The 22,927-nt window shown below is 52.2% G+C and overlaps 1 protein-coding gene across 1 annotated transcript in view; it reads right to left on the bottom strand.

Moving 5' to 3' along the window:
- Nucleotides 1-16,274, bottom strand: part of LOC137457954 (zinc finger protein 420-like) — a 60,930-nt gene extending 44,656 nt beyond the window's left edge. The window contains exon 1 of the mRNA XM_068169704.1: nt 15,521-16,274. Coding sequence (XP_068025805.1) covers nt 15,521-16,274 — 754 coding nt within the window. The remainder of the gene's footprint in view (nt 1-15,520) is intronic.
- Nucleotides 16,275-22,927: the final 6,653 nt, after the last annotated feature.

Below are 22,927 nucleotides of genomic sequence, written 5' to 3'. Positions count from 1 at the left end.
ACTTGCAAAAAAAGAGCAATAAAATCAAAACAAAATGAAACTAATTTATTACAAATAGATTTTTTTAAAAATTGATAAAAAATGAAACAACAAAAAAATGAAACATTTTAAAATAGATTACATTAAAAACAAACAAAAATCAAAATTAATTAAAAAAATTTATGGAATCATAGAATCAGTCAGGGTTGGAAGGGACCACAAGGATCATCTAGTTCCAACCCCACTGCCATGGGCAGGGACACCTCACACTAGATCAGGCTGGCCAGAGCCTCATCTAGCCTGGGCTTAAACACCTCCAGGCATGGAGCCTCAGCCACCTCTCTGGACAACCCATTCCAGGGCTTTCACCACTGTGCTGGGTTGAGGCAGCCCCCTTCCCCACCCCTGGCAACAATAAACACTCAGACAAATGGATTGCAAAAGTGATGCAAAGTTTAAATAGCAAGCAGTGAACTTTTACAGAAAAGCAAAAGCACAGTGATAAAGAAAAATCCCAAAGCAGACCCAGAGAGATCCCATCCCCACCTGAGGGTACACCCCAGACCCCCAGGGCTCCTTCTTCCCCCTCCCACTGCTAGGCTAGTCTCAGCTGGCCAGATCTGAGACTGCCCATCCCCCCATGGCCTTGGGCCTAGCCAGGCCCAAAGCCAGGAGACATCTCCCCCAATTACCGGCTGACGGAGGAGGAAGAAAAGAGAAAGTGCTAGACTCCGCACTGGATCTTATAGTGGTGCAAAGGATTGTGGTATGAAATACTACATAATTTCCTGTGTCCACCCCTCTGGGCTGGACTTCTGGACACAGGAAGTAAACATTGCAGGGGGGGCACCCAGCTCAAACTGTAACACACTCTCATGGTGAAGAACTTCCTCCTCACATTCAGCCTGAATCTCCCCAACCCCAGCTTCATTCCATTCTTCCTAGTCCTATCACTTCCTGACACCCTAGGAAGTCCCTCCCCAGCATTCTTGTAGGCTCTCTTCAGATACTGGAATGCCACAATAAGGTCACCTCGCAGCCTTCTTTTCTTTCAAATGCAATCATTGCAACAAACAACGGCAGAAGAATCAAGACAATGAGGAAACAGCATTTTCCATGCAGTCGAACATCGATCACAATAACTGTTATGATAATCTGGGATCAAAAGCATCAATCAGACATATGTACCACAGCACCATGTGAATTAGGACTGAATATTATGGTTGCTTGATTGTTGTGTGATTAGAGAAAATGTTCATGTGAACTTATGTGTTATCTCACCAGTTGGCTATCATTTTACACACTTAGAGGGAAAATCAAAATTCATTGTAACACAACATACATCTTCATTTTAGGTTGAAAACAAAACCAAACAAATAAATACCTCCCCCCAAAAAAAGAAAAGGGGAAAAGAGAGAATACCCCATAGCAAAAAGTCTTTTAATGGTACCAACAAGAGATAGTTAGCTCATGTCAGCACCTAGAAACATCAACTTTGCAAAGTGCTGCAACCCTCTCACCACAGGACAGCACGAATACAGCACAACTGTCATGAAAATGACAGTCAGCAAACCTACCTAGAACTGACCTCAATGACTGTCACGTTAATCCAAGATGTCAACAGAAAGCATCTAACTTATAACTGAGTGTCGTGACTGCTTAACTGTTATGTGAACATTAAGAGATCAGTATCATTAGGAGGAGTGAAAAGGCCTCATTGTGTTGCATTCAGTTTTAGAATAATGAGTACTCAGAATGCCATCTTTAACACACCAATGGAGCTTTTTCACTCTCACTGCTTGCCTGCAAGTAGTTTTCTTTATCTATGGAGAATGAGCCTGGCCAGCTTCATCTTCATGGATTAAGGAGAGTCTTGCTAAGCCTAAACAGTTTGTGACTCTCAACCATCTTGGAAAAATAAAGATGCATCATATCTTTAGAGCAGATTACATAGGATAGTGCTGAGGATTGGCTTGCTGTATTTGTGAACTTTTGTGCCTTGATCTTTGTATGCAATGTATTCAGACCTGACTACCTTGCTAATGTTTTTCTTGTTCTCATTATTTACTCTTAGTCTGTACTGTTGTGCCTTACAGTTGATAATGCTGTTAAGGCTATCCCCTTTAGTGCACGCGATGATCAACTTATGCTGTATGGGATGGGTACATCTCCCATGACCAGATTGCTCACAAAAACAAAAAGGGGGATTTGTAGCAATCATACCAATAAGTGATGTGAGCAATCTGGCAGTATAGGCTTAGAGCCTGACACAGTGTAGGACATGCTTAGCATAAGCGCAGAAGTAGCTAGCAGTGTAGCAAAACAGTGCTGTGTCTGCAGCATGTAACCAAAGCAGGGCACTGGTAGCTATAAACACAGAGCGTTATCTGGGAATAATAGGACATGCACCTGCATCAACAACCTCGTGTGTTATTAGTAGTTTGACCAATAATCTATAACAGTACGATGTGTGGTCACTCGTGGGGAACCAATGAAGCTATGCCAACAATGCTCTCTGAGTCTGTATAAGCTCTAAAGTTTCCATTAATACACACTATTATTATTATTAGCTCTCCATATTAGCTCTAAATTAGTACTATACAATTATTTCTTGGTGGATTGGGTACTTCCCTTTCTTTTTCCTGTCTATTGGGAAAGAGGAAAGGGGGAGCGGGGAAAGCTCTTAAGTACCAGTTAAGGTTCAAACCACCCAGTCAGAAAGGCACTACAGGCTTTGCGAGGAACCATTCCAAATGCCCTGGGAGGGAGTAAAGGCCAACCATAGTGGAGAAAACCAGCTGAGGCTGGGCTGTGGAAGGAGGAGTGTGGTCACCCAGACACAGAAGTTGTCCTCCCCCAGACTCAGTACTGCTATGGCCACCTCTAGATGCTTGGTCCCTGGATGTGGGAATGTCCAGTCTGAAGGAATGGAGAGGAACTGCAGAGGCTGGAGAGGAGATCTGCCAGGACAGGGGTTGACATCTCTGTGGAGTGAGAGGCTGAGGGGCCTGGGCTGCTTCAGCCTGGTGAATGGAGGCTCAGGGCACTGCCATAGCAGCGTGCACATGACTGAAGAGTGGTTTCAGAGACAGTGGAGTTCTTCTGGGGATTGGGAAGAGAACAAAACCTCCACAATGTGCAGCTTGCAAGGTTCAGAGTGGATATGAAGCCAAAGAAATGTCCCTGAAAGGGCAGAGCTGCTATGCATGAGGCCATCCAGAGGTGTCACGACATGACAGGGAGAGCTGAGACATTCAGGGAAGGGATTGAAATGGCAGGGGAAGAGCTGGCTGGGGAAGCAAGATTGGTGTCAGCAGCCTGAAGGGAAAGAGCTGCAGGCATGGGACAATGTAGGACAGGCTGCAGTAGGCATGGCCAGGGGCTCTGGTGAGGCTGAGAAGCCCAACAGGACCAAGACTTTTGTCCCTTTGGCTCTGGCAGCTGCCTCTGCCACCAAAGCCTGTGAGGAGAAACTTTGCTTTGAGACTTTGAGGTTCTTCTATTGCAAGGGCAGTGGTCAGGACTTGGCCTTTCTGCTTCCTAGAGCAAAGGCAAGATTTTGTCCCCTGTGGCAATGCCAGCGACAAGCAGTGTGAGCAACCTGGCAGTGCAGGCCTAGAGCCTGACATGGTGGTAGGCCATGCTCAGCATAAGTGCAGATCCAGCTAGCAGTGTGGCAAAACAGTGCTGTGCCTGCAGCATGTAACTAAAACAGGACACTGGTAGCTGTAAACATAGAAAGTTATCTTGGAACAGCAGGACATGCACCTGCATCAACAACCTCACATGTCATTAGTGGTTGGACCAATAATCTATAATAGTGCAATGTGTGGTCACTCCTAGGGAACCAATGAAGCCATGCCAACAAGGCTTTCCGATCTTATATAAGTTGTAGAAGTTCCCTTGCTGCACACTTCTGCCTTTCCTTTCCCTTCTTCTTCTATGCTTTACTTTACTGTGCTATACTTGCACCACAGGCCTGCACCATAGGCCTGCAATACTGGAACAATAAAGGAACAATATTCGATCATACTGGTCAGCTGTATTGATTCCAATCTCAGTCCCATTAGGATGGGGCCCAGTCTGGTACTAGGAGGGGTTCAGGTGATGCAGCTTTCCCTGGGAGCAGGCACAGTCTGCACTCGGAAGGAGTCATGGTATCTGGTTTGCACTAGGATGCAGACAGCTGGTACTTGGAGGGGGCCAGAGCTTCCACTTTGCAGTGGGATGGTCTCCAATCTGTACTGGGTGATGCCTTTGGATCTATTTCCTCTGGGACAGATCTTGGACAATACTGCAATGGGATCAGGGCATCAGCTTGTACCTGGACAGGGTGTAGCCTGTACTGGGAGGGAGTCAGGAGATGCAGTTTGTACTGGGACAGGGCCCAGTCTGTAGTGGGAGTGCATAAGGGGATAAAGTTTTTACTGAGACAAGGCATAATGGGTGTTTGGAAAGACTCTGCCCCTCCACCTCTGCACACAGGCACTGCCCTGCAGCTCCACAGAAGCCTTGGAGGAAGGAACTCGGAGAAACAACTCCCTGCAGGGTCCTTTATTGTGTTAAACACACAGGGAGCACAGCTCCTCGTGTCTGCAGCGTCTGGGTCACACCAGAAAGGACAACACTGAACCAGAAATGGTTTGAAGAAAGACATTTGTGTGGGAACAGCAATCTCACAAGGGAAACAGAGGCAGAAGCAGCCAGAACTCCAGCAGCCAGGCTGGGTCTGCACCGAGTGACATCACAACTGCTCTGCAGCAGAAGACAGAGAGTTTATTGCTTCTGAAAACATCCCGTGATAAATTGGCTCAGGGCAGCCTTGAGCTCCTGGTTCCTCAGGCTGTAGATGAGAGGGTTCACTGCTGGAGGCACCACTGAGTACAGAACTGACACCACCAGGTCCAGGGATGGGGAAGGAGATGGAGGAGGGCTTCAGGTAGACAATGGAGCCAGTGCTGATAAACAGGGAGACCACAGCCAGGTGAGGGAGGCAGGTGGCAAAGGCTTTGTGGTGTCCCTGCTGAGAGGGGATCCTCAGCACTACCCTGAAGATCTGCACATAGGACACCACCATAAACACAAAACAGAGAAAGTATAAACAGGCACTGACCAAAATAAGCCAAAGTTCCCTGAGGCAGGATGTGGAGCAGGAGAGCTTGAGGATCTGGGAGATTTCACAGAAGAACTGCTCCACAGCATTGCCCTGGCAGAGGGGCAGGGAAAATATATTGGCTGTGTGCAGCACACCATGGAAGAATCCACAGGCCCAGGCAGCTGCTGCCATGTGGAGACAAACTCTGCTGCCCAGGAGGGTCTCATAGTGCAGGGGTCTGCAGATGGCAACGTAGCGATCGTAGGACATGGTGGTGAGAAGAGAAAACTCTGTTGAAATGAAAAACACAAACAGAAAGACCTGAGCAACACATCCTGCATAGGAGATGTCTGTGGTGTCCCTCAGGGAATTGGCCATGGATTTTGGCACTGTGGTGGAGATGGCACCCAGGTCAAGGAGGGCAAGGTTGAGGAGGAAGAAGTACATGGGGGTGTGGAGGTGGTGGTCCCAGGCTATGGTGGTGATGATGAGGCCATTGCCCAGCAGGGCAGCCAGGTAGATGGCCAGGAAGAGGCAGAAGTGCAGGAGCTGCAGCTGCCTTGTGCCTGAGAATGGCAGGAGGAGGAAGTGGGTGATGGAGCTGCTGTTGGCCATCTGCTGCCTCTGGCCATGGAGACCTGTGCAAGGAGGGAAAGGCAGTGACAAGTTAGGGCACATTTCTCTCAGGCTCATCTTAACCTCCCTCTCTGAGCTGCATGAGGAATGGATCTGCACAGTCCCATCACTACAAACCCATGGCAGAGTTCATCACAGTTTCATATGCAGCAAGGACACAGAATTGCCAGGAAGATTCCTCTGGTGTCAGAACAGAAAGTGACCAACAGCCCAATCCCATGGAACAAGAGTCCCATGGAGAGGTGGAGGAACAGGGAGCAGGCCTGCAGTGCTGCAGAGACAGTGAAGGGAGGAGAGAAAGGCAGAGGGGCTGGGGGTGAAGCCTTCTCCTTACCCAACTCTGCTCACTGCTGCTCACAGGATGGAACTGAAGGGCTTTGGTCCTCCTTCTGTGTGCATACTCCAGGAGCCTTCAGCTGAGCGTCAGCTGCTGTCACGAAGATGCCTCCAGGAGCTATAGCTGCAGTGTCCTGCACCCACAGCCTCACTGTGTCAGTGACTGCAGTGACTTCTCCTCCAGTGAGCTCTCAGCATCCTCCCAGTCCCGGACACCTTGAAGCTCTCTCTGCCTTCTTCATCATCCTGAGATCCTCTAGGCATGTCCTCAGTCCTGCTTTGTGGTGCAGAGGAGCTGCTCCTGGACAGAGCTGCCTCCTGCAGTGCTGTCTGCTTGCCAGCAGCTCCCACCAGCCCAAGAGCCTGGCCTGGCTCAGCACAAAAGGACCAGCCCAAGGCATTTAAAGGAGCCCTCTGGTGGCTTTGGTGCCAAGTCCATGAAGCTCAGAGAGTGGGAAGCTGATGAAACCTCTCCAGGAGTCAAAGTTGGATTCAAACTCTGAAGTTTCTTCTACTCTTAATGGGTCCCACTGAAGCATACTGGGAAAGGGTCCCCAGGGGTCTGGTCAGAGCAGGAGGAGACAGTGGATGCAAGGGAAGCTTTACTGGAGGCACTGAAGCATCTCCGGGCTCTGGTGAGAGCAGAGAACTGAGGCAGTGCTGACAGGTCAGGACAAGCAGCTCAAAGTGGCTCTGCTGCTGAGGAAACCTGGAGAGATTTCTTTGATCCAAAGGGCCAAGCCCTGACTCCCAGCCCCTGGCAAGGCAGATCCTATCCCTCACTCATGTCTCAGGGCTCTGATTCACCCTGTGAAAGTACTTTTTTATCAGATGCTTTGTGCAATAATAACCTCTCCAATTATCTGCAGAAACCTTGGCAATAATGAGAGGTTCAGCAGTATTTAATGAGCCCCATGGAGTATTTGGGGCTGATTACAACATCCTTAGGTAATGCCAGGAGACTCTGCCAAGGTACTGCCAAGAAGCTTCTCAAGAAGTCCAAGTCAGAAGCAAACTCCAAAGTACCTTGAAGCACTGATTGGCCTCACTGAGGCTTGTTACTGACAAAGGCTCCCCAGGGACTCATTAGAGCAGCTTGTTAGAGGCCAGGATTGCAGGGAGACAAATGCAAAGTACAGGGGAGAAAAACTTGCCTTTGATCTAGGAAGCAGAAAGGCCAAGCCCTGACCACTGCCCTTGGAATAGAAGAACCTCAGAGCCTCAAAGCAAAGTTTTTCCTCACAGGCCTTGGAGGCAGAGGCAAGTGCCAGAGCCAAGGGGACAAAGACCTTGGTCGTGTTGGGCCTCTCAGCCTTGCCAGAGCCCTTGGCTGTCCCTACTGCAGCCTCTCCTACACTGTCCCATGCCTGCAGCTCTTTCCCTTCAGTCTGCTGACACCAATCTTGCTTCGCCACCCAGCTCTCCCCCTGCCATTTCCTGACACCTCTGGAAGAGTGGTTGGAGGGCTTCAGGTGACCTTTCTTTGGAGTGGACACAATCTGTACTGGGAAGGAGTCCTGTTATGGCTGTTATAGATATTTAATAATTGGCAGCACCAGGGGAAGGTTAGGCTCAAGGTGAGGGGAAAATTCTTCTCAGAAAGAGGAATTAGTCCCTGGAATGTGCTGCCCAGGGAGGTGGTGGAGTCACTGTCCCTGGAGATGTTCAAAACAAGATTGGATGTGGCTCTTGGAGGCATGGTTAAGATGTCAGGGAGTGTTGGGTGGTAGGTTGGACTTGATGATCTCTGAAGTTGTTTCCAACCTGGTTGATTCTGTGTTTCTGAGGTTAGAAGGTGACCAAACCAATGTCTTGTGACAAACACAAGAGATTCCAAAACATGTAGTGTAAGTTGAGGACAACATCTCCTGCCCAGCTGATGGAATGAGAAACTCAAGAGTCTCCCAAAAGCAACAAAAAGCAGGGAAAGAAACCTCAGTAAAGTCTTGCTCAGTATTGCTCTATGAAATGCAGACAGGCCTTAGGCCTGGTCCTTGAAATGGGAGCTTAGGAGAAGACAGAGGCTTAGGGCCTGCTCTTGAAGGTGACCTTTGCCCCAGCTCTTCCCAGAGAGGTCCTTGCTGTCCCCTGTTCTGCTCCCTCAAGCAGACCAGCACTCACACATGCCCTGCACTCTAACAGCCATGCAAACAAAGGGGAACAAGCTCAGGGTTATTGCTCCAACCAACTGCTTGAGACTGAAGCCCAAGGCAGGAATCCACAGTTACAGCCAGGTCCAGAGCTCTGAGAAGCCCCAGGTGGTGTCTCCCTTTTGCACTTCATGCAGAATCTGCTTGGTTCCCATATCTCACTGATCATAGAATGGGCTGGGCTGGAAGGGACCTCCAAAGGTTATCTTGCCTGACCTTCCCAGGGACAGCCTCAACTAGATCAGGTTGCCCAGAGCCCTGTCAAGCCTCACCTTCAATATCTCCAGCGATGGGACACCAACCCCCTCCCTGGGCAACCTGTTCCAGTGTTCCACTACCCTCATGGTGCAGAATTTGTGCTGGCTCCTACTTCCTGCACAATCCTGCTTTGTTCCCATCTCTCACCCATGTCTATGGATGTCCTTCCTCTCTGATCCATGGAGACACAGCAGCTTGTGTTCAGTGCTGTGCCCACTCCTCCTTCTGAGGCAAAGACCATGCCTGGAGCCATTCCCTCCTGAGCAGCTATTTCTGCAACCTGTTTCACTCCTCCCTGGGAAGCTGATCCTGCACCTGCAGTCCTATTTCAGAGGACTGGGAGAGCAGAGGTCTTCACCATGGCCAATTCTGCTTCACTTTCTCCTGAGCAAGGCAGAAAGCATCAGGCCAAGCTGTGCCAACCAGAGGCCCTTTCCTTTGCAGCATTGTTTCATTTGTGCCATTTCACATCTCCTTGGACCCAACTTTGAGTCTTTCACAGATCAGCCACAGTTGTATTTGGGAGCACTGCCCCAGGGGCACAGATTCCTGACCAGCTGAGGGGTAATCTTTTCCTGCCTTTACTGCCACATCTCCAATACTTTCCCTTTCCTCCTGGTGCTGCCCACCCTGTGTGTTTGTTCCTCATTATGGGATGGTGACAGCCTGGATGGATGCACAGCCTGAGTGTTTTTCCCTCAGAGGTGACTTGACTTCAGGCAGCCAATGTTTGTTAATCAGTTAGGTTGCATCTCTGGACACATTTGGAATATCTTTTGCTTGGATCAGGAGTCTCTTCCATCCCCATCCTGTGCTTCTAATTCTGGATTATCCTTAAGGGAAGTGTTCATCCACAAGCTCAACAGGAGCCACCAGTGTGCACTTGCAGCCCAGAGAGCCAATTGCATCCTGGGCTGCATCAAGAGAAATGTGGCCAGCAGGGCCAGGGAGGTGATTCTCCCACTCTGCTCCACCCTGGTGAGACCCCACCTGGAGCTCTGTGTCCAGTTCTGGAGCATCTATTACAAGAAGGATCTGGAGGTGCAGGAAGGTGTCCAGAGAAGGGCCACCAGGGTAGGCAGAGGGCTGGAGCTGCTCTGCTATGAGGACAGACTGAGAGAGTTGGGTCTGTTCAGTCTGGAGAAGAGAAGGTTCCAAGGATTCCTTGTGGCCTTCCAGTATCTGAAGGAGGCTACAAGAAGGCTGGGGATGGAATTTTTAAGGTGTTGGATAGGGACAGGACTGGGGAGAATGGAGCAAAACTAGAAGTGGGGAGATTCAGATTGGATGTTAGGAAGAAATTCTTCCCCATGAGGGTGGAGAGACTCTGGAACAGGTTGCCCAGGGAGGTGGTGGAAGTCTCATCCCTGGAGGCTTTGAAGGCCAGGCTGGATATTGCTGTGAGCAACCTGCTCTGGTGTGAGGTGTCCCTGCCCATGGCAGGGGGGTTGGAGCTGGATGATCCTTGAGGTCCCTTCCAACCCTGACAATTCTGTGATTCTCAGTATGTCCAAGAGGTATTGTCAGGTATTGGAATTCCAGTGAATGCCCTCCCCCCTCCAGCCCTTCCTTAAGGTTCTCAGGGCACCCCCAGCAGTTGCTCTCATCAGCTCTCTGTGTTGTGTTCTGTATCAATCCAGAATTGACATTTGCTACCAAGGGCTTTCTTTCTAGATTCAGGTGATGAGATTTTCAGTTCCCTTTCTCCTTCTCTTCAGTCTGGTGTTCCAGCTCCGGCACTAGTGCCTGCTGGAACAGGATCCATGTGATTAAGAGGAACCCAGTGGCAATTTCTGGGGAGCCTCAGATTCACTGGAGGTGATCTGCACCATGCAATGTCCAGAGCAATGTGAACCCTACAGCACTCAAGGGAACAAATAGTTAGAGAGCAGCCCCATGGAGGACCTGGGAGTTCTGGTGGGCAGCAAGTTCTGCATGGGACAGCAATGTGCCCTGGTGGCCAAGAAGGCCAATGGGATCCTGGGATGCATTTGGAAGAGTGTGGCCAGCAGATCCAAGGAGGTTCTCCTCTCCCTCTACTCTGCCCTCGGGACGCCCCACCTGGAATATTACATCCAGTTCTGGGCTCAAAAGGGACAGGGATCTGCTGCAGAGGCTGTGAGGATGCTCAAGGGACTGGAGTACTGCCTGATGAGGAGAGGATGAGAGTCCAGGGGCTGTTTAGTCTGTAGAAGAGAAGTCTGAGATGGTATCTGATCAATGCCTATCAATATGTGAGAGCTGGGGATCAGGAAGCAAGAGGCAGGGACAGCCTCTGCTCACTTGAGCCCTGGGAGAGTACAAGGAGCAATGGATGGAAACTGCAGCACAGGAAGTTCCATTTCAACAGGTGTGGTGTGTTCACTATCATAGCATCATTCAGGGTTGGAAGGGACCACAAGGAGCATCTGGTTTCAACCCACCTGCCATGGGCAGGGACACCCCACACTGGATCAGGCTGGCCTGAGCCTCATCCAGCCTGGTCTTAAACATCTCCAGGGACAGGGCCTCGACCACCTCCCTGGACAACCCATTCCAGGGTCTCACCACTCTCATGGGGAAGAACCTCCTCCTCACATCTAGCCTGAATCTCCCCACCTCCAGCTTCATTCCATTCCCCCTAGTCCTATCACTACCTGAGATCCTGAGAAGTCCTTCCCCAGCCTTCCTGTAGCCCCCTTCAGATACTGGAAGGCCACAATTAGGTCACCTGGGAGCCTTCTCTTCTGCCGACTGAACAGCCCCAACTCCTTCAGTCTGTCCTCATAGGAGTGGTGCTCCAGCCCTCTGATCATCCTTGTGGCCCTTCTCTGGACATGTTCCAGCACCTCCAGATCCCTCTTGGAATAGGGGCTCCAGAACTGGACACAGTACTCCAGGTGGGGTCTCACCAGGGCTGAGTAGAGGGGGAGGATCACCTCCCTCGACCTGATAGCCACACTTCTCCTGATGCAGCTCAGGATCTGATTGGCTTTGTGGGCTGCAAGTGCACACTGAGAGCTCCTGTTGAGCTTCTTGTCCACCATCACCCCGAAGTCTCTCTCCTCAGGGCTGCTTTCCAGCCAGTCACTGCCCAGCCTGTATTTGTGCCTGGGATTGCCTCGACCCAGATGCAGGACGCTGCACTTGCTGTGTTGATGGATTTGCTTTCGGAGGGCTGATGAGTTTCAGTCCTGTTTGTGCTGCTGATGATGCTGGGTGTTAGCTTAGGGCAATGGCTCAGAGCTGTGCTGTCCACTGCTGGGCAGCTTGCTCTGGTTCCATCCAGAGCAATACAGGACACTCCCTAGGAAAACACTGTGAGATCTGCACAGATACTCGATACTGAGGAGTGGCAGGGGTTGGGGGGAGAGAAGGGGCAAATTCTTAGGCTGGTGGTCACCTCTGGTGCTTTGGAATTTCACCCCTGAGCAAGTGCAAAATCCTCCCCAGCTGGGGAAAGGTTTGGGAAAAGTCTGTTGTCAGCCTGGGAGTTCCTGAGAGAACTGCAATGTGCTTGGGCCTGGCCCATGCCTCTCGAGCCCTTCTCATCTCTGTGCAGAGGGCTCAAGGGCAAGAGAAGGTCTCTGGACCTACAGACAGTGCCACAGGCAGGGCAGCTGTGTCAGAGAAGCAGCCTGTGCCAGGATTAGCTGCCCCTCATAGTGAATGATGCTTATGACCAGGATTGTGGCCCAAATATTACCAGAACATGCTTCTGTGTGTGTGACTCAAACCCCTTTGTCCCCCCTCCCTTCTGGAGTTGGGGGGGGGGGACAGGACCTTGGCACCACTGAGTCCAGGACAACAATCTGCCTGGGCATGTTTCCACCCCTATGGCAAACAAGGCCCAGGCTACATGTTTGTTTGCCCTGTTTACGGCGTGTGCTTATGCTCATTTGGCAAAGTATCAGCTGATTGGTTAATTATTGTGTTAGCAGTGGGTGCTGACTGGAGCAGTATTCTTTGGGGGAAATGGTAAATAGGAGTTGTTTGGTAAACAAGTGCCCCCCACGCTGGTGTCTGTGCCTATGCCTGCGTGCGTCTCTGTGCCGCTACGGTCCGCCTCGCCCGAGACTTGAAGCAGCTCCAGAAGGCCTCGCTGCACATTGCCACTGTTGCCCGGCTGGGGGCAGTGCCATGGAGCGTGGGGTCAACTGCCGCATGAGCCATCGCCACGGGAGGAAACCATGGCAGCCCCTGTGCACCACTGGTCCTGAAGCGCTACAGCCCCCAGAGCGGGGAACCTTTGCCAGGTGCTGCGCTTCGTGGAGCGAGCAGCAAAAGCCTCTGAAGCTTCCCCTGGGAGGCTCCAGGACCTTTGTGCTCTGGGAGACGCAGCAACCCTGCGGCACAGCCATGCGGTCGGCGCCGTTCTCTAGTTCCTCATGAGGGCACAGCCGTGCCGCGCTGTCAGGACTCTAAACACATCACCAAGGAAAGATTTCATGAGGTTCTCAGCTCGTGAGGAAGCCAAACCTTTGCTTTATAGAATTTGGGTTCAGGTAGTGCTGAAACTGTCCTGGGTTGAGGGTTTGCCGGTCACCGACAAACCCCTCCCCCACTGCTTCTCCAATCAGTTTCAACTCTAAATTCTATAACTCATTTGGTTCCTCTGAAGTGCCCAGGCACAAACGTTCTGCAGAGGTGGTTTCACCAACCCAATACTGCTGCCTGTGAATAGAAACTAAGCCCCCTGCTGCATAGTTTGTATATCAATAGACTACCAATGCATCTATTCATTGATATCCTTGCTGCTCCTTCCCCAGGGCACATCTACAACACTCCTGTAGGGATAAAGAAGCCTACAAGGAAAGCAGCTGATCCTGCAAAGGACCAGGAGGGATCAGGGTTCCCATGGGAACAAGAGAGAGAGCCTGGGCTGCTGGCTTGGTTCTTATCTCTGGCTTTGGAAGATGGCCAAGGACAAACAGTGGATGAAACAAGCAGCAGGCCCCAGCAAGGCAAAGGAAATCTCTGCTTCTCTGTCCAGGCCTGTGTCTCAGCTGTGAAGGAACTGTCCCAGGAGTTCCATCAGCTCCAGAAGAAGCTTTTATTCCCCACCTGTACAGTCCTGTGTTTCAGCCATGAGAAGCAGCTGCTCCCCTGTCCAAGGGAGAGAATTAGGGAGGCACACACCACAGCACACCCTCTGCTTTACTTGTGTGACCATGGGGAGGACATGAGGAAGTGGAAAGGAAAATCCAATCCAGTCCTGGCTGCAGGAGTCTGTGACTTACAGGGGAATTGTCCCCCCAGAGATGCTGCCTCAGTGTCCACTGGGAATTGTCTGAAGAAGAGCAGGGAAGCTGAAACTGCTTCTGGTCCTCCTGAAGGAACTCCCAAAGCATCTTCATGAGATGCAAGGGAACCAAGACAGAATTAGAGGGGCTCTGCCTCCAACCAGATGGAAGGGAGAGACAAATTGGTTTGTTGGACTGTACAGAACCAATGGCCTGGCAAGTTAAAGCCATGAGAGGATAAAGCTTTAGTAGATACAGGTGCCCAGAGTGCTCTGACACCATCAAACTATGAGGGGTGGAACCCGCCTGTGTTTCTGGTGTGGCAGGAGGATCCCCACACCTGGATGTGTTGGAAGCTGAGTACTGGGATGCAAGCCACAGTTTGCTTTCACTTGGAGGCATGGAAGGAGTCACTAGACTCAGACTGCCCCAGAGGTGGAAACACAGCCCCAGCATTTGCAGCATTTGGACTGGGCATGGACTGATCCAGACTGTGCTGGAACAGAGTGGAGCTGCGGAGCACCTGCAGTGAGCAGCCCTCTGGGTACTGCAAAGCAACCTCCTGTGGAGTGAGAATGGACAGTGCCTGAGGTGTGCTGCTGATTGCTGCTGGGCATGGTGCAGGTGGCACAGAATGAGGGCTTAGGAATATCAAAGATTAAGCTGGAAATTTGCTGCCATTACTCCACACCATCCTGCCTCATGCCACCTTCACAGGGACAGTGCTGGCTGGAGCAAAGTACTACAGGGCTTGAAGTTCAGATGGCAACATGGGAGGCTTCCTGTTCTGGTTGCTGCTGTTGGGTTCTGGCTATCACGTGCTGGCTCTTTGCTGAGGGGGAGGGCTGCAGGGGTTTAACTCCTGGCTACTGCTGCTGACTGCTGTGCTTCTTTCTGCAAACAGCCTCAGGTCAGTGTGCATTATGGGATCTCATTTGGATTCAACTCTTTTGAGCTTATCACAAGTCCTTATCCCAGACCAGAGGGTTTTTTGATTCATGTGTGTTTTTTTCCCTCACTTCTGTTTTGGGGAGGAACAGGCAGCTTAACCTCTTCTCAGCTCTTCAACCTGTTACAGCCCCAGAGTGGAAAGCCAACAGAAGCTTTCTGAGTTCTTCCAAAGATCTCCATCAGCTTCCCCCTACACCCTCCAAAGATCCCAAAAGTCAGTCCTAGGACCATCAAATCCCAAACATGTAAGATCACCTGAAAGCCCCTGAAGAATGCCTCTGAGATGCCCCTCAAGACTCCTCTGAGAACCTCATTTTGCCTTCCCTCAACGGGGAACACAGCTCCACCCCATCCCTTGGGAGCAAATGCCCCCTAAATTCAGGCATTGAGGCAGAGATAACTGAAATAAAAGCAAAGAGACAGGATTTGGGTAACTTTTGGGTTTTATTGAGACAATTGGTCAATGGACAGAGGATTTCTTCCCCCAGGGAGACACAAAGCATTGGGGAAGAACCAGACAGACCCTGGCAAAGCCCTGCCCAGCTGGGAGCTCCAGGTGTGCCGACTCAGCACTGTAATTGTTCTCATTAGCAATAATTGGTATTCAGATGGGCAGGAGGTGTTTGTTGCTGCTGGTGTCCTCAGTCCCTGAGAAGTGCAAAGGAAAATGGGATGATTTTGGTTCCGGAAAGGCCCTCTCAGAGCGGTCACGATTACCCAACAGATTCTAGGTAGATTTATGCCTCCCCTGCAATGCAGGCTGCTCTCTGGTGTGGATGTAGCGGTGCTTGTTGAGATAGCCCTTCTGGGTGAAGCGCTTACCGCAATCAGCACACGTGAAAGCCTTCTCACTGGTGTGGGTGCGGCGGTGGCGCTGAGAGCGTGCCTCTGGCTGAAGCTCCTACCACAGTCAGCACAGGTGAAAGGCTTCTCTCCAGTGTGGGTGCGGCGGTGAGCAATGAGATAGCTCCTGTGGCTGAAGCTCCTCCCGCACTCAGTACAGCTGAAAGATTTATCGCCAGTGTGCACACGACGGTGCTCTGTGAGATGGTTCTTCCGGGTGAAGCTCTTGCCGCAGTCGGCACAGCTGTACGGCCTCACACCGCTGTGGATGAGTTGGTGCTGGATGAATTTAGTACTCGTGGTGAAAGTCTTGCCGCACTCAGTACAGGGGAACAGATGCTCTCCAGTGTGGATGCGGCGATGGATGGTGAGAGTGGAGCTGTGTTGGAAGCTCTTGCCGCAGTCTCTGCAGCTGAAGGCCTTCTCCCTGGTGTGGCTGAGGTGGTGTTGCTTAAGAGTAGAGATCTGCCTGCACCGCTTGCCACAGCTGTCACGAGAGAAGGACCTCTCTCCAGTGTGGGTGTGGCGGTGCCGGGTGAGACAAGTGCGCTGGGTGAAGCTCTGTCCGCAGTCAGCACAGGTGAAAGGTTTCTCTCCAGTGTGGGTGCGGCGGTGCTGGCTGAGCTCAGCGTTCCGGCGGAACCTCTTGCCACAGTCACCACAAACGAAGGGCCGGGTGCCAGGCTGTGGGCAGTGGTGCTGCACTAGCTCTGAGCTACCTGGGAAGCTCTGCCCACACTCATGGCACTGATTCAGATCTTTGGGTGACACTGAGGGACCTGCTCTGGCTTCATCCTCCTCCATACATTCCTCCCCCTCATCCTGGTCACCTTCACCATCATCATTATCCTCCTCTTCATAGTTGTCATTTTCAGCATCATCCTCCATCTTGTCCTCTTTTTCCTCCCCATCCTCCTCTACCTTGGGACTGCACATTGGCTTCTCCAACTTGATCTCTGGGTGCTGCTTCTCCTCCCAGCTCTTGTCTGGGTCCTTCTGTGAGGCCATGCTGTGGCAGGAAGGGGTCACAGCTGTGCAATAGGGAAGATGGAAGCACCAGAGCCCAGGATCTCAAATCCTCAGATCCTGCCTGGGTCATGACAGTCCCTGACTCCCAACACCCAGCTGGGGGAGAGAATGCAGAGGAGACCTCAAACCCTCAGTTTCTGCCACAGTGTGGGCACAGACCTCCAACACCTATGCTGAGACCCCAGGTTCCTGTGATCAGTGCCCTGAGGTACCCTGGGACTTACAAGTGGTCTTGTCCTACTCTGCTCGACCCTGGTGGCATTGGCAGGGTGGTTCCTGGTCCAGGCCCTGTCCTTTGATCTCCCTTGGCTCAGACAATGGAGGCAGCAGCACTGACCAAGGACGACCAAACCACCTCCAACCTTCTCCCACCACCCTCCAAATCCCATCCCCCAAACATCACCTCCTGCTCACAACTCACCCCCAGCAGCCTGGAGCATTCCTCAACTCCCACAACACCTGATGTGCCTCAGAGCTCCTGGAGAGGTGAAATATGCTGGACAGGATGAGGTGGAGGAGGTTTGGAGCTGCCCTGGGGGCCGGGGTCCTGCTGTTGCCCCATTCTGGATTTCTTACCTGTTGGGCTGCTCTAAGGGACAGATCTGCAAACTCTGCTCTTCCACAGCACACAGGGGCAGGGATGATGGAGAGAGGACTCAGCCCCTGACAGAGAGAAGCAAAGGGCTCAGAGGAGAGCACAGACCTGCAAGATATGGTTCAGCACTGCCCAGGATCAGGCAGCACAGCTCAGCCATGCTGGGGGCAGCTCCCAAGCCCAGCAGCACAGCCACAGCACACAGCCAGGGCTGATCAAGATGGGAGGCCTCAGCAAGTGCAGACTCAGCTTCCTGCCCAGCACACAGCCCCCAGCACATAGCTGCAGGCCAGCACCACAACACAGCTGCCTCCACACAGCCTCTCCCAGCCCTTGCCTAAAGCTTCCTCCCACTGCCTGCCCAGGGCTCTGCTGCCTGCAGCTGCATTTGCCAGTAGATTTTGCTCTGGAACCATCTCTCCTCCCTGGCCCTGGCCCCACCACACCCACTCTGTGCTCAGCTCTGCCCTGCACACCTCTCTACTGCCCACTCCCCAAGAGAAGTTCACAGCAGTCCTCAGGACACAGACACACAGTTCCTGGACTGCATAGAAGACAACTTCCTCTTCCAAATGGTAGAGGAACCAACAAGAAATGGTGCTATGCTGGACCTTGTTCTCACCAACAGGGAAGGGCTGGTAAGCAATGTGAGGCTCAGACATAGCCTTGGCTGCAGTGACCATGAAGTAGTTGAATTTAATCTCCTCAGGGCAATCAGGAGGAAGTATTCCAAGCTCACGACCCTAGACTTTAGGCATGCAGATTTTGATCGCTTCAGGGATCTGCTAGCCAAAGTGTCATGGGACAAAGCCCTGGAGGGAAGAGGGACCCAGGACAGCTGGTCAGTATTCAAGGACCACCTCCTCTGTGTCCAGGAGCTCTGTATACCAACAAAGAGAAAAGCAGGCAAGAATGCTAGGAGGCCTGCCTGGATGGGCAAGGAGCTACTGGACACACTATTACTTAAAAGGAAACTCTACAGGAAGTGGAGAGAAGGACAGGTAGAACAGGGGGTATATAAGGAAGCTGCCCGAGCAGCAAGAGACCTGGTTAAGAAAGCCAAAGCAGAGTTTGAGTTGAATCTAGCCAGGGAGATTAAAGGGAACACTAAGAACTTCTACAGGTATATGAATGGGAAGAAGAAGACTAGGGAAGGTGTGGGCCCCCTCAGAAAGGAAAATGGTGACATGGTCACAAGTGATGAGGAAAAGGCTGAGGTACTTAATAACTTCTTTACCTCAGTCTTCACTGCAAGGGCCTCTAGCCACACTCCTGATGTTATGGAAGTCAAAGCCAGGGACGGGGAGGAAGAACTGCCCATTGTAAGTGCAGATCAGGTTTGTGATCACCTGAAGAACCTGAAAGTGTTCAAGTCCATGGGACCCGACGGGATACACCCACGGGTGCTGAGAGAACTGGCAGATGAGGTTGCTAAACCCCTCTCTATTCTATTTCAAAAGTCATGGCAATCTGGTGAAGTCCCCACAGACTGGAAAAGGGGAAACATTGCCCCCATCTTCAAAAAGGGTAAGAAGGAGGAACCAGGGAACTACAGGCCAGTCAGTCTCACCTCTGTGCCCGGAAAGATCATGGAGCAGATCCTCCTGGAGTCACTACTGGCTCAGAAGAATAGTGAAGAGGTGATTGGCAACAGTCAGCATGGCTTTGCCAAGGGCAAATCCTGCCTGACCAACCTGGTGGCCTTCTATGAGCAGGTGACAAAATTAATAGATGAGGGACGAGCAACTGATGTCATTTACCTGGACCTGAGCAAAGCCTTCAACACTGTCCCGCACTACATCCTGGTCTCCAAACTGGTGACACATGGGTTTGATGGGTGACCACTAGATGGATAAGGAACTGGCTTGATGGCCGCACCCAAAGAGTGGCTGTCCATGGCTCCATGTCCCAGTGGAGGCCAGTGACACGCGGAGTCCCTCAGGGATCAGTCCTGGGACCTGTCTTGTTCAACATCTTTGTGGGTGCCATGGACAGTGGCATTGAGTGCACCCTCAGCAAGTTTGCTGATGACACCAAGCAGGGCAAGAGAGGTGATCCTCCCCCTCTACTCAGCCCTGGTGAGACCCCACCTGGAGTACTGTGTCCAGTTCTGGAGCCCCTATTCCAAGAGGGATCTGGAGGTGCTGGAACAGGTCCAGAGAAGGGCCACAAGGATGATCAGAGGGCTGGAGCACCTCTCCTATGAGGACAGACTGAAGGAGTTGGGGCTGATCAGTCTGCAGAAGAGAAGGCTCCCAGGTGACCTAATTGTGGCCTTCCAGTATCTGAAGGGGGCCTACAGGAAGGCTGGGGAAGGACTTCTCAGGATCTCAGGTAGTGATAGGACTAGGGGGAATGGAATGAAGCTGGAGGTGGGGAGATTCAGGCTAGATGTGAGGAGGAGGTTCTTCCCCATGAGAGTGGTGAGACCCTGGAATGTGTTGTCCAGGGAGGTGGTTGAGGCCCCGTCCCTGGGGGTGTTTAAGCCCAGGCTGGATGAGGCTCTGACCAGCCTGATCTAGTGTGGGGTGTCCCTGCCCGTGGCAGGGGCGTTGGAACTAGATGATCCTTGTGGTCCCTTCCAACCCTGAATGAAACTATGAAACTATGAAACTATAAGTGTTCTGACTTTAGTTGCTGGCTCTGGTCTTAGCTGCTGGTTCTTGAGCTTGGGAAGTGGTTCTGATTTTATTTTCTGTCTCTTGAGCTTGGGGGCTGGGTGTGAGCTTGGAAAGGAGTTTTGAGCTTAGTTGCTCACTCTGGGCTTGGGGTCTGGTTCTTGATCTCAGGGCTTGTCTCTGAGGTCAGGGGTTGGTTCTTGAGTTTGGGAAGTGGTTCCGATCTTACTGTCTGGCTCTTGAGCTTGTGGGGGCTGGCTCTGGAGCTTGGTTCTGACCTTTGTTGCTGGTACTGGAGCCTGGGGGCTGGTTCTTGAGGTTGGAAAGCGGTTCTGACCTTAGTTGCTGGCTTGGGAGCTGTTTCTTGAGCTTGGGGTCTGGGTGTGAGCTTAGGAAGTGGTTCTGACCTTAGTTGCTGGTTCTGGAGCTTGGGGGCTGGCTGTGAGCTTGGGAAGTGCGCTGACCTTAGTTGCTGGCTCTGAGCTCAGGGGCTGGTTCTTGAGCTTGGGAAGTGGTTCTGATTTTATTTTCTGGCTCTTGAGCTTGGGGTCTGGGTGTGAACTTGGAAAGGGGTTTTGAGCTTAGTTGCTCACTCTGGGCTTGGGGTGTGGTTCTTGATCTCAGGGCCTATCTGTGAGGTCAGGGGCTGGTTTTTGAGCTTGGGAAGTGATTCTGACCTTAGTTGGTGGCTTGGGAGCTGAGTCTGCACTTTTGATCTAGGTTCTGGACTTTAGTGGCTGGCTCTTGAGCTAGGGGGCTGGGTGTGAGCTCTGGAGGTGGCTCTCAGCTTGGGAAGTGTTCTGACCTTAATTGCTGGTTCTTGAGCTCAGGGGCTGGCTCTGAGCTTGGGAAGTGTTCTGATCTTAGCTGTTGCTTCTTGAGCTTGGGGCCTGTATGCGAACTTAGGAGCTGGCTCTGAGCCTGGGGGCTGGCTCTGCATTTCTGACCTGGATTCTTGTGCTTGGGACCTGACTCTGACCTTAGTGGCTGGTTCTTGAGCTTGGGGGCTGGGTGTGAGCTTGGCCCCTGCCTTGAATTTAAAATGTGAGAGTTCAGCCAGTTGGGAGTTGAAGCTAAGCTGCTTTGCACTGCAGTGCTTCGGAGTTTGTGGTGCTCCAAAGGCAGATCTCAAAGAGCTGCTGCAAGAGTTGAGCTGAAGTGGCACAGTGCCCTGCAGAGGCAAAAGCTTTTCCCTGCCAGTCAGCCATTGGAATCCTCTCCCCAGGGCAGTGGTGGATTCCCCTGCAGGGCAGAGTTGGAAGGCTCAGCTTGGCAGGGGGCTGGGCCAGCTCCTTTCCAGGCCAGTGTCAGCTGGCAAGGTTGGAGCAGCTGAGCCTTGGGGTCCCTTGCAGCCTGGCATTGTGTGGCAGCAGAGCTGTGCTGCTGGTTTTGAGGGCACTTGGAAAGCTTCTGGAGCATTTGTGCAGAGTGTGCAAGACATCCCTGAGCCTAGCAACTCCCTCAGCTCTCTTCAGAATGAACTCTGCAGAGCTGGAAGAGCTTTCCAGGAATTTGGCAGAGGTTTGGAGGAATTTGGAAGGGATTTTGGTTCTCCTCCTCCTTGTCCTCTTCCTTGTCCTCCTCTGCCTCATCTTTTTCCTGCTCTCCCTGGAGGCTGCACTTAGACTCCTAGAATCCTGGAGTGGTTTGGGTTGTCAGGGAGCTGCAAAGGTGCTGCAGTCCAAGCCCCTCTGCAGTCAGCAGGGACATCCTGCACTAGCTCAGGTTGCCCAGAGCCCTGTCCAGCCTCACCTTGAACCTCTCCAGGGCTGGGACCTCAAGCCCCTCCCTGGGCAACCTGTTGCAGTGTTCCAGCAGCCTCCTGGTGCAGAACTTGTTCCTCACCTCCAATCTCAATCTGCTCTGCTCTAGTTTGCAAAGCCTGCAGAGACAGGACCAGAGGCAATGGCTTCAAAGAGTCCCTCTGCAGCCTTCTTGTAGCCCCCTTCAAGTACCAGAAGGTCACTCTTAGGTCTCCACAGAGTATTCTCCTCTCCAGGCTGATCACCCCCAGCTCCCTCAGCCTGTCCTGGTAACAGAGCTGCTCCAAGCCCCTGATCATTTTTGTGTCCCTCCTCTGGGCCTTCTCTGTCAGGTCCATGTCCTTCCTGTGTTGATGGTTCCAGAGCTGGCTGCAGTGCTGCAGGTGAAATCTCAGCAGAGCAGAGCCAAGTGCCAGGATGGCCTCTGTCCATCTCTGTCCATGCTGCTTTTGGTGCAGCCCAGGCTGCCCTTGGCCTTGTGGGCTGCAGGCTCCCCCTGTCTGTTCCTGTCCAGCTTCTTGTCCAGCAGCACCCCCCAGTCCTTTTCTGCAGGGCTGCTTCCTATCCCCTCCTCCCCCAGCCTGTCCTGATTGTGAGGATTGTGCCAGGCCAGGGGCAGGACCCTGCCCTTGCTCTTGTTGAAGCTCAGGAGGTTGCCCTGGGCCCCCTCTGCAGCTTGTCCCCTTGAGCTCCTCCAACTTGTTCTGCAGGGTATTGCCTTAGGTTTCAGGAGCCAGAGAAGCTCTCTTTGAGCCTTGTGAAAGGAGCTGATGCCAAGCTGTGGCTAGAGGGTTGGATAGAATTGGGCAGTTTCCATGGCTGTGCTGTTCAGAGCTGCATCCTACAGTGCAAAGCATCAAATCCACAACAATCCATAGTGCGCCTGGGCCACGGGAGCCAAGCAACCTCCCTAGGCCAAAGCTTCCTCCAGACCTCCACCAAAGCAGGCCAGAAGCCCAGGCCCCAAATGCCTTCCCCCTCCCCCATGCCTCTCTGCCCCTCCTCCCCCATACCCAAGAGCTGCAGTTACAGATTCTGGTAGGCAGCTCCCAGGTGAGCCAGGCACTGCAGCCCACAGTTGGCAGCATTGCCAAGGCCTCAAAGATCCTCTGCAGAGAGAGATCCCAGAAGATGTTGCTGGGAGCAGAGGGGAAGGGCAAAGGAGGTTGGAGATCCTGTGCTGTTCCTTTGTAAAGAGTGAGTGCAGGCCTTGTGGGGATGAACTAAACTAGATGGCACTTTGTGGTGTCCCTCTGGTCTCTGCTGTCCCTGCTGGCAGTCTCTGATCTCTGGTGTAAGACATCCCAGTGCCTTACTCCGACAACAAGGATCCTCATCCATGCTCTCATCCAGGGGCTTCTGTTGGGCCCTGATGGATGTGTAGATCAGCCCTGGAGACTTGGTGGGGCCCTGGGGACTCTGAGAGGGCAGCAAGTGAATGGAGATGGAGCA

Source organism: Melanerpes formicivorus, unplaced genomic scaffold, assembly GCF_026170545.1.
Source record: "Melanerpes formicivorus ecotype bairdi unplaced genomic scaffold, bMelFor1.0.p_v2 SCAF_214, whole genome shotgun sequence".
In the NCBI taxonomy this organism is placed as follows: domain Eukaryota; kingdom Metazoa; phylum Chordata; class Aves; order Piciformes; family Picidae; genus Melanerpes; species Melanerpes formicivorus.
This window is presented reverse-complemented; position numbering and strand designations above follow the sequence as displayed.